This window comes from Pempheris klunzingeri, chromosome 21 (genome assembly GCF_042242105.1).
Source record: "Pempheris klunzingeri isolate RE-2024b chromosome 21, fPemKlu1.hap1, whole genome shotgun sequence".
Classification (NCBI taxonomy): Eukaryota; Metazoa; Chordata; class Actinopteri; order Acropomatiformes; family Pempheridae; genus Pempheris; species Pempheris klunzingeri.
The window spans coordinates 19,905,922-19,916,414 of record NC_092032.1 but is presented as its reverse complement, the minus strand read 5'-3'; the positions used below and the strand labels follow the sequence as shown (position 1 = coordinate 19,916,414).

General features: G+C 42.0%; 1 protein-coding gene across 1 annotated transcript in view; it reads left to right on the top strand.

The window, feature by feature from the left end:
* tnikb (TRAF2 and NCK interacting kinase b) overlaps nt 1-10,493 on the top strand; it is a 54,020-nt gene that overhangs the window by 40,816 nt on the left and 2,711 nt on the right. Inside the window, exons 25-32 of the mRNA XM_070852977.1 lie at nt 1,533-1,679; nt 4,066-4,174; nt 4,759-4,935; nt 5,031-5,174; nt 6,327-6,461; nt 7,046-7,146; nt 8,267-8,416; nt 9,185-9,344. Of these exons, the coding sequence (XP_070709078.1) occupies nt 1,533-1,679; nt 4,066-4,174; nt 4,759-4,935; nt 5,031-5,174; nt 6,327-6,461; nt 7,046-7,146; nt 8,267-8,416; nt 9,185-9,344 (1,123 nt within the window). The remainder of the gene's footprint in view (nt 1-1,532; nt 1,680-4,065; nt 4,175-4,758; nt 4,936-5,030; nt 5,175-6,326; nt 6,462-7,045; nt 7,147-8,266; nt 8,417-9,184; nt 9,345-10,493) is intronic.

Here is a 10,493-nt window from a genome sequence, read left to right as displayed (position 1 = left end):
TGTGAAGAACACACACATGTTGTGTGTATCAGGGTTCACACACACATTCCTCAGATATTTTTAGAAATAAACTCACAATTAGCCACTCAGCTTTAGCCCAGGCTGATGGTGTGGTCTAAAATCTGTGTATATATTGATAAATCTTCACTTTTATCTTGATAACGATACATATAACTATAATATAATGTCAAACATCAGTACATGACATTTTCTTACTTTGAGAAGTTTTGTTAAGTAAAAGATTGTGATTAAATACATTTGGTTTACTTTCCAGTTAATTGGTTACTGTAGATCACTGCAGCTAATGATTATTTCAATTATTAATTGATTAAATAGTCTGAAATGTCAGAAAATAATTACGCCACAGTTTCCCCAAGCCCAAGTTCATATATTCGAATTTCTTGAATATCGAATTTTGTCTGACAAGCAATCAAAAACCCAAAACATATTTAGGTAACTGTAGTTAAAGATTAAGAAATATTAAGGAACCAGAAGATTTTTAACATTTTTGCCCAAAGGGGAACTTTGGTGTTTTCAAACATGGGCTCTATTTTTTATTTTACATATTTTCGGTTCGAAATGACTGTTAGGTTCAAAAGGTTTTGGAATTTGTCCAGTTGATTTCCTCAGCTGGCGACCGAGAAACGAGCAGCCACCGATTGTTATACTAAGTGTTTAACATTATGGAAAGGATCCCTACAGAGATAGATCCCTTTTGGTTTAACCACAAAGAGCCGTTCTATCTCTCTCCTCAAAACCACCAGACTCCATTGACAAAAACAGTAATTTTACTTCACAGAACACAGGAGTTGTTGGTCAATTACTGCCACGATCATTTAGTTTGTTTGTGTTATTGTGTGACTTTGGTGTTCTTAAGTGCTAGTGCAGAAGTCCAGTTTTGAAACACCAAAGTCACAGCAACTAGACTAGCAACTGTTGTTCGCTTTGAAGAACAACAGACTACAAACATGTTCTATACGGGCAAAAATGCTGTTTTTGTGAATGGAGTCTGGTGTGTGTGCAGAGAGCGATATAACGGCTGCAGTGGATCAAACAAGCTCTTTTATTGGCTGTATCTGGTGCAGTTGCCTCTAAGGATAAATTTACAGCCATTGCAGCATTTTTCTCGGCTGCTAGCGGAGGTGATCTACTGGACCAGTGTATCCTTCTAAAATCTTTAAAAAAAAAACACACATTATTATCATCATCCTATATGTTGAATGTTGCTCTTTGTATGTGAAGCTCTTCCACCCAAACATGAAACACTGAATAAAACTTTAGGCAGCTTTAATCCAAAAGATGAAAGCATCCCTGTTGGCCTGCAGGGTCTGTTGGTCTAAGCAGCCTTTTAGTGTGTGTGTGTGTGTGTGTGTGTACATAATACTGTGTGAAACAGAGACACAACATCCGTCCATGTTCAGCGCCCACACGTCCCCCTTCTGAAAATCCAGGGTTCAGCTTCCTCCCTCCATCACCTGATCTGCCAGTCACAGCTTCGTTGCACAGTCGCCATCCCTTTCTCTCTTTTCCAGAAACATAGGGAACGGAGGCGGAGCTCTACCGCCAGCAATGGTTTCCCTGGCAACACTAATCTGTTTCCTGGCAACGCCAATCTCCCTGATTTGGTGCAGCAAAGCACCTCCCCCCTGGTCTCCCCTGGCGACGCCTCTGGGGCCCAAGTAGGTGGAGCGGCACCCAACTGTCGGCCCCTGAAACCCCCACACCTGATCCCGAGCGACCAGCACCCTGTCACCTGTTAACCCTGTTCACCCCGTCACAACCTGCCCGCACACCTGTCACCACGGTCCTCCATCAGGGTGGGAAATTACCAGCAGCCACCAAACAAACACCAGTAAACTTGAAGTTGCTTCAGTAACTTTAAACCTGGGCCCTGTTTTTACATGTTTTGGCTTTAAATGACTGGTAGCTAATATTGGAACTGGTGCCTCAGCCATTAGCTGCATTGATTACAACATAATCCTTGAGGGCAACTGCATCCGATTGTGTGTTACACAAATAATGTGTTGGATCTGAAATAACCGTTTAAAACACCAAAGTCACACAATAACACAAACACCACCAAGCCGCCAGACTCCATTGACAGAAACAGTAGTTTTACGTCACAGAACACAGGGACTTGCTGGTCTACCGCTGCCTCGATTGGTTAGTTTGCTTGTTTTGTTGTGTGATTTTGTCTTTTTAAAGTGTGACTTCTGACCCAACACAATGTTTCTGTAACACACAATAGCACAAACAAACGAACCAATCAGGGGAGCAGTAAACTAGCAACTCACTTGTTCTGTGAGGTTAAATTGCTATTTTTGTGAATGGAGTCTGGTGTGTGTGTGCAGAGAGCGATATATAACGGCTGTTTCCGGTTGCTACATTGCAGCCTGTTTAACAGCAGCTGGCTGAGATGATTTACTGGACCAATTTTGTTCCCACCAGTCATTTCGAACCCAAAACATGTAAAAAAATAAAAACTAAAATAGGGCCCAGGTTTGAAAATACTGGAGTGATCCTTTAAGTCAGCTGGTTTGTAAAATCTAACCGCATATTTAGCAGGTTTTGAGGTTGAAGTTGGAGCAGTAATTGCAGCATATGGACAAAAAGAAGACACTGTGCTACATGTATTGTAGTGCCTGTGGCTAATAGTTAAATAGCGACTAATAGATGAATCAGTGTTTCCTTCATACTGACAATTAGTGTGTGAACGCGTTTTGAGAATAAGCTTGAATTTACAACCTTTAATTTCAGAAGTGAGCTCCTTCTCCATTACTCTTTTAGCAAACAGTCTACAATTCCCGTCCATAATGTGGTGGCAAAAAATGTGGAAATGTGGAAACATTTAGAATATTTTGATTAAGCAAGTATGCATTCAGCAAAACATGAAACATAACGAGCAGTCTCACGTTACCGAATCATTTAGTTGGACGAAAAACCCAAATTATTCTGTTTAAAATGATGTAAAACAACAAAAAAAGAAGTTTTATTTCAATTATCCACTTGCTGCTCTACTCAGCTTCATCTTCTTTCTACTTCTTTGCGTCACAGAGCGTCAGAGGGTTTAAAGGAAATGAGATTCAAAGCTAAATAAAATAAAAACAACATGTGGCACCTTTAATTTCCTGTCCTTTTTCTATTTAAACCTCTTCGACTGCTTCGGCTCCAGTGTTTTCCTGCTCCACCTGTTTGATCCTTCTCTTCTCTCCCTCCCTCTCTCAGTTTTTCCAGCTTCTGATCCAGAAAGCGTCCTCCACCCCGAGCACACGATACAGGCAGCTGACAAAATACAGGAAACACTGAGGGTTAAAGGGACAGTTCAGATTTCTGAGGTGGGGTTGTGTTGAGAGCTTATCCACAGTCAGTGTGTTACCTACAGTAGATGGCGGTCGGCACGCTAAGAGGAAAACGGACTTCAGCCTCCTAAAAAATAGTCTACGCCATATTTAGAGTATTTTCAGCCCTTTCTGACCATTTTCATCGTTTACCCTGCAGAGGATGAGTGACCAGCAACTCCCGCGTCCTGTGAGCTAAAATGACTGTTTTTGTCAATGGAGTCTGGCAGCTGTGGTCAGAGCAGAAAGAGAGAGTGAGATACTGTTTGTGTTTCTGACAGGGAACTGAGGCTGTTTTCTCTCTGCTCTCATCAAAGCCACCAGACTCCATTGACAAAAACGGCAATTTTAGCTCACGGAGCAGCAGGAGTTGCTGGTCGCTGCTTCTAAATATAGTGTAGACTTAAACTGACTTCAGGTGGGTTAAATCCATTTTTCTGCCTCGTCTCTGGACTCGTGCCTGCTTCTCCAAACTGAATTCATTCATTAACACTTTGACTTTGAATAAGTACTGAACACAACCCTACTTCAAATAATCCAGATTTAAAGTGACAGCGTCCATCCTGAGTCGGGTTGAGGCCTCTAATTATTTTCATGAGACTCTTGTAGATCTGTACAGCCTCCACTGAGCAGTCAGTGTTTCCTTTATTCAGTTTCCCCAAAACAAGCAAACCATCAGACGAACACGTGACTGAATGTAAGCTCTGTGTTTTTCTGTGATGTGCAGTACGGGATGGGAAGCGGCGGAGGCTCCAAGGCTTCCTTCACTCCGTTCGTTGATCCGCGGGTGTACGGGACCTCGCCGACGGACGACGATGACAACATCTCTGCCTCAGGTACGTTTTCCTCTCTGAACGTGGCGCCACCTGCTGGTTGGAAAGTGTCTCATGTTGAACCCGAGCTGTCTTTAGAGAGAAAACAGCACTCTGCTGCACGAGGTGAGGTTTATCTCTCTGATTTGATCACAAAAATTGTTGATTTAAAAGAAAGTTAATTCACTTTTTACGGAACAAAAGAAAATAACAAGCAACAAGCATGATTAGTGTTTTAAAAATTAATTCTGTTCCCTTTTAACTAAGTTTTCTTAGATGAACAGATTACAAAGATCTTTCACACTTCTCTTTTGTCCACTTTTAAACAAGTTCCTTTTGTTATTATTAATAAAACAACAGAGTTGTGTTTCACACTATCCCAGCAGTTCTGTTCAGATTTTAAAGCTCAGGTCAATAATGTATTCTTAGACTTTGTTCTTCCTCTTTGTAATTTACTTGCTAAAGAGCTTCAAACACGTTTTTGTATTTTATTATGTGCACAAATAAAGAACTAAGAACTAAATCACAGTTAGAAATGAGGCCATCCCTAATGAAACAGTATGTTGCACGGTGAGATTGAGGTGCCGTTTCTCTACGTCGTGCTGCAGCGCTGTTTGCTGACGAGATGCTGAAGCAAGAGCAAGAGCAGGCGAGGCTCAACGAGGCCAGGAAGATCTCCGTGGTCAACGTCAACCCGACCAACATCCGGCCGCACAGCGACACCCCCGAGATCCGCAAATACAAGAAGCGCTTCAACTCGGAGATCCTCTGTGCGGCTCTCTGGGGTGAGACGGTCACTCAGACACCTTCACAGCAAATATTATATTGATGGTGAAATCACACAGGCAGGAAAGAGACGGACATTGGTGTGTTTGTGCAGGAGTGAATCTGCTGGTGGGGACGGAGAACGGCCTGATGCTGCTGGATCGAAGCGGACAAGGCAAAGTTTACAATCTGATCAATCGACGGCGCTTCCAACAGATGGACGTCCTGGAGGGACTCAACGTCCTGGTCACCATCTCAGGTTAGTCTGCCTCAGCAAGCGGGGGGGGGTGGTGATTGTTAAATTTGATTAATGGATCAAATTTAACTCTCAAGTACTCAAGTATTTTAAAACTGGCCCCCTTTGTACAAACAGTTTTCTAACTGTTCCAGTAGATCGCCTGAACCAGCCATTATATCGCTCCCTTCAAAGCCACCAGACTCCATTGAAAAAAACTGTGATTTTACGTGGCAGAACATGGGAGTTGTTGGTGTACCGCTGCCTTGATTGGTTAGTTTTTTGCATTATTATGTGACTTCTGTGAGACTTTTAATGGGTTAGTTTGGATCCAAACACACAATAACACAAACAAATGAACCCATCAAGGCAGCAGTAGACCAACAACTTGTGTGTTCTGTGAGGGAAAAATCACTGTTTTTCTCAATGTAGTCTGGTGTGTGTGCAGAGAGCGATATAATGGCTGTTTGTGGATAAACCTAAAGGATCTTCCAGGTCTCTCTCTGTAGGGATCCTACTGGACCGGAAGTTGATCTACTGGACCAATTCCAACAATGTTTTTACCTACAAGTCCTTTCTAAAGAAAACTATTTGTAAAATTAGAGCCCAGATTTTCTGTGTTTACATCTACAATTTTTTTTTTTAACTTTGCCTACAAGTTTGATGTTCAAATGATTTGTAGGTTCTGTGAGGACATTTTATCTCAGCAGTCCTGTGATAGGAGCTGGGGTTTGAACTTCTCTTCTGTCACTGTTCATGTAAACAAACCAGTGCAGCAAACACCAGTATCCCCGTATTTACACAATTATCATGTCTCCCACCATCTATGCTCTTTTCTAGACAACCTGGCCTTTAGCTTTCACTGGAGGATTCACTGTTGAATGCTCCAACCCTCAGTTTTCCTCCGCTGTGTTTGTTTATCACATCATTTCAGCCTACTTTGTTGTTTGGTCCTCTGCGTTTCCCTTGGTTACAGATGTCTCTCTAATTTTCAAGTGGTCCCCATTGATTTGGAGTACAAGTAGACTTTCTTTCTTTTTGTATTGCTGCCTCCACAAATAAGACACTCTCGGATCAGATTTGAATATCAAGGATGCTGGTGATGTGTAAAGTTGATTTGCTTGTAAGGAGAATAATATTTCTCTGAATTGTTTTGGCTGTTGTTTTTCTAACCAGGGAAGAAGAACAAGCTGCGTGTTTACTACCTGTCCTGGCTGAGGAACAGGATATTACACAACGACCCCGAAGTGGAAAAGAAACAGGGCTGGATCACTGTTGGGGAGCTGGAGGGCTGCGTGCACTACAAAGTCGGTACGAAACACATTATGGGGACTCACCTCCAATTTGGGGACTAATAGTTTTATTGGGTATTAAAGGTTAAAAGTGCGCAGGTCCACTAACAGTGCTTACCACAAGTGTACTAACCACAAACAGCCGTTATGTCGCTCTCTGCACACACACCAGATTCCATTGAAAAAAACACTAATTTAACTTCACAGAACACGGGGGCTGATGGTCGTCCGCTGCCTTGATCAGTTACTTTGTATTTCTCATTGTATTTATTTTGGTGTCTCAATCATGAAACTCAAATCGAACATGATACTTGCGTGACACACAATAACACAAACAAACTAACAGATCGAGGCAATGGTAGACCGGCAGCTCCTGTGTTCTGCAAGGTAAAATTACTCTTTTTGTCAGTGGAGTCTGGTGGCTTTGAAAAGAAAGATGTAACAGCTGTTTCTGCTTAAACAAAAAGTAATTTTGGTTATATTCTTTATTACTGGATTTAAAGTTTACATAACAACACTCATGTGCTTTTTTACTGCACTTTTGTTTACTATAATAATGTACTGGTTCTGCGTTTCTGACTGTTTTCTGCTCTCCTCCTGCAGTGAAGTACGAGAGGATTAAATTTTTGGTGATTGCTCTGAAGAATGCAGTGGAGATCTACGCCTGGGCACCCAAACCTTACCACAAGTTTATGGCCTTCAAGGTATGATGTGGTGGGATGTGCTTGAAGTGTTTAAAAGTGTATAAAAGGCTGCTTTGTTTTCGAGAACATACGAGCTAACAGGACGGAGGCGGATGAGAAGAATGAAGATGATTTTATTCATTCATTCTGCATTTACAGATACTGAATTTCTTTTACCTGGGAAGGAAAAACAAATAGCAGATAAGACTTAAAAACGTGTAAATTGATTAATTCAAATACAGATCAAGAAAAATGATACTTGATTCTGCAAAAATACTTAAAGAAAATAATGGACAAAAAGCGGGGGGACATTCTTAGTCCATACAAAGTACTTGACCTTTTGATACTTAAAGGATAACAATATTATTTTAAAATCTGGGTCCTATTTTTATATATTTCGGGTTTGAATTGACTAGTAGGTACAAAAACCTTTGGAATCGGTCCAGTGGATCACCTCGGCCAGGAACTACAATGGCTATAAACTAAAAAGTTCCCCTAAAAGAGCTTGTTTGATCCACTGACAGGCTCAGAGTGTTATTCTAAGTGTGTGACAGCATCATGGAAAGGATCCCTACAGAGAGAGACCTGGAAGATCCTTTTGGTTTAACCACAAACAGCTGTTATATCGCTCTCTGCACACACACCAGACTCCATTCACAAAACGAGGAATTTTATCTCACAGAACACAGGAGCTGGTGGTCTACTGCTCCCCTGATTGGTTAGTTTGTCTGTTATTGTGTGTTGAAGAAATGTTGTGTTGGGTCAGGAGTAACACTTTATAAAGACCAAAGTCACACAATAAAACAAGCAAACTAACCAATAGATGCAGCAGCAGATCAGCAATCTCCTGTGTTCTGTGAGGTAAAACTCCTGTTTTTGTCAATGGAGTCTGGTGGCTTTGAAGAGAGTGATATCTCTGTAGGGAGACATTTAGACACCAAGGTTTGAAAATACAGAAGTTACCCTTTAATGTACGTATTTCTGATATACTTTAACTAGTAAAAGTGTTTGTGTAATCATTTATAGACAGTTAGAAATAAATAGATTGTGATTTTTGTGTCAACCACGTATCTCCTCCCTGTAGATCTTCCTTTGTTAATTCTACCTCAGGTGTTTAATGAACCTCCTCCGTCTTTTTCAGTCGTTCACTGACCTGCAGCATCGCCCCCAGCTGGTTGACCTGACTGTGGAGGAGGGACAGAGGTTAAAGGTCATCTACGGCTCCAGTGTCGGCTTCCACGTCATCGATGTCGACTCCGGAAACCCCTACGACATCTACATCCCCTCACATGTTAGTCTGAGTGTGTGTGTGTGACGTCCTGCTACGTTAGACATCATTATAACATTTCACTTTTTTAACATTACTCACATTTGATTGCATGTTTACATTTGATAAATGAGCGAGTGAGAACATGAAGTGACGAACGTGTGACTGAGCAAACAAGAACAAATGAATCAGCGATTAAGTTCATGAACTGATACGTGAATGGGTAAATGAGGAAGACGAGGACTGGATGAAGGATTGAACGAGTGAGTGAGTTAATGAGGAGATGAATGAATAAAGGAGTGATTGAATGAATAAAGCCAGTCAGTCAATGATTCAACAAATGAATGAACTCATTAATTCACTAATTTATTCATCCAAGGAATGAGTGAGTGACTGAACGAGTGAGCAGGTGTGTTGATGAATGGATGAATGATTGATTGAAGGAAGGAACTGTTGAGCTAATAAGTGAGTGAATGAGTCAGCGTCCTCCTCTAACCCTGGTCTGGTTACAGTAAGAGATGGACGGGGAGAGGGAGGCGGTAACCACGGCAACCGCCTCACGCGTCTCTCGGCAGCCACGAATCACGCCGTGCTCGTGTCTGTTTCCACGGCGATTGCGAGGCTGAGGAGCGGGAGACTCAATTGTTGCAGCAGTTTCTTCTCTCTCAGGGCGGGAGGGGGGTTAGAGGGGGGGAGGGCGGGGGGAGTCCAGACCCCCTGTAGGCTCATGGCAGCTCCTAATCTCCTGCCCCCACCACCTCAAACCCCCCCTCCCGTGTGTCGCCCCGGCAGATTCAGGGTCAGGTGACCCCGCACGCCATCGTGGTTCTGCCCAAGACGGACGGCATGGAGATGCTGCTGTGCTACGAGGACGAGGGCGTCTACGTCAACACCTACGGACGCATCACCAAAGACGTGGTGCTGCAGTGGGGCGAGATGCCCACCTCCGTCGGTACGTCAACCAATCAGCTCGCTTCTCCCTAAAACCCCTGACCTCTGACCTCTATAAGTGGTCTCAGCAGATCATCTTTCACCCTCACCGTTATCTTCCACACCTCCTCCGTTCAAAGCAACACTCCTCTCTCTCCTCCTGCCTTTTGCTTTCAGTTGCACCTTTAAACTAGAAGCCAAGACTGTGGTCTCACCGGTTTCATTAACAGGATGTATTTTTAAACTCGGGCGCCATTTTTACAAATTTTGAGTTCGAAATGACTTCATTCAGCACAGTATTAACTAATAACTAATATTGTGTTGGATAACTAATCGAATGAGGCAGCAGAAGACCAGCAAGGTAAAATCACTGTTTTTATGAATGGAGTCTGGTGTGTTTCAAGAGAGCTACTTTGTTGGTTTGAGTTGACATTGCAGCCAAAGCGGAGGCGATCTACTGGACCAATCCCAAAACTTCTTACCCGTCATTTCGAACCCAAAACATGCAACAAAAAAAAAATAGGGCCCGGCTTTAAAAATCAGTTTAAGTTATCCTCTGAAGGAATACAACAGATTTTTGGGACGTTGAACAGACTGTTCATCTTCATCAGGTCAAGTGATGAAAACATGGCGGCTTAAATTCATCCGTGTGGAGCTGTTGGCGCTGTTGCTTCATACTAACACGCTCTCAAACACCGATATCACTTGATTGATTGATTTGAATGGCTGTGGTGTATTAGAAAACACATTCAGACAGGCTCACATCGGTTTTTTTTTTAGGCTAACACCAATATCAATATACTAATTTGAAAGATCAGATCTTAAAGTATGAGCCAATATTGTGAAGCAATACAGGTGAATGAACATTTTATTTAATATATTTATCTTTAAGATCAGATAAGACCCAGTTTTCCAATTCTGAGTCTAAAAAAAAGACACCTGAACACAAATCCGTCTCGGACTAATTTAACATTATAAACAATCCGTTCATACACATTAGTTATTAAATGTGCTTGGTCGTCACACAGCAGCAGGAGCAGAGTGTGTTTCTCTAAATTCACAATGACCACAAAAGCTTTTTTCAGTCATTTCAAATGTAAAATATGTAAAATTAGGTCCCAGGTTTAAAATACTGGACTTATCTTTTAACAGCTGACATATTTATGTGAAG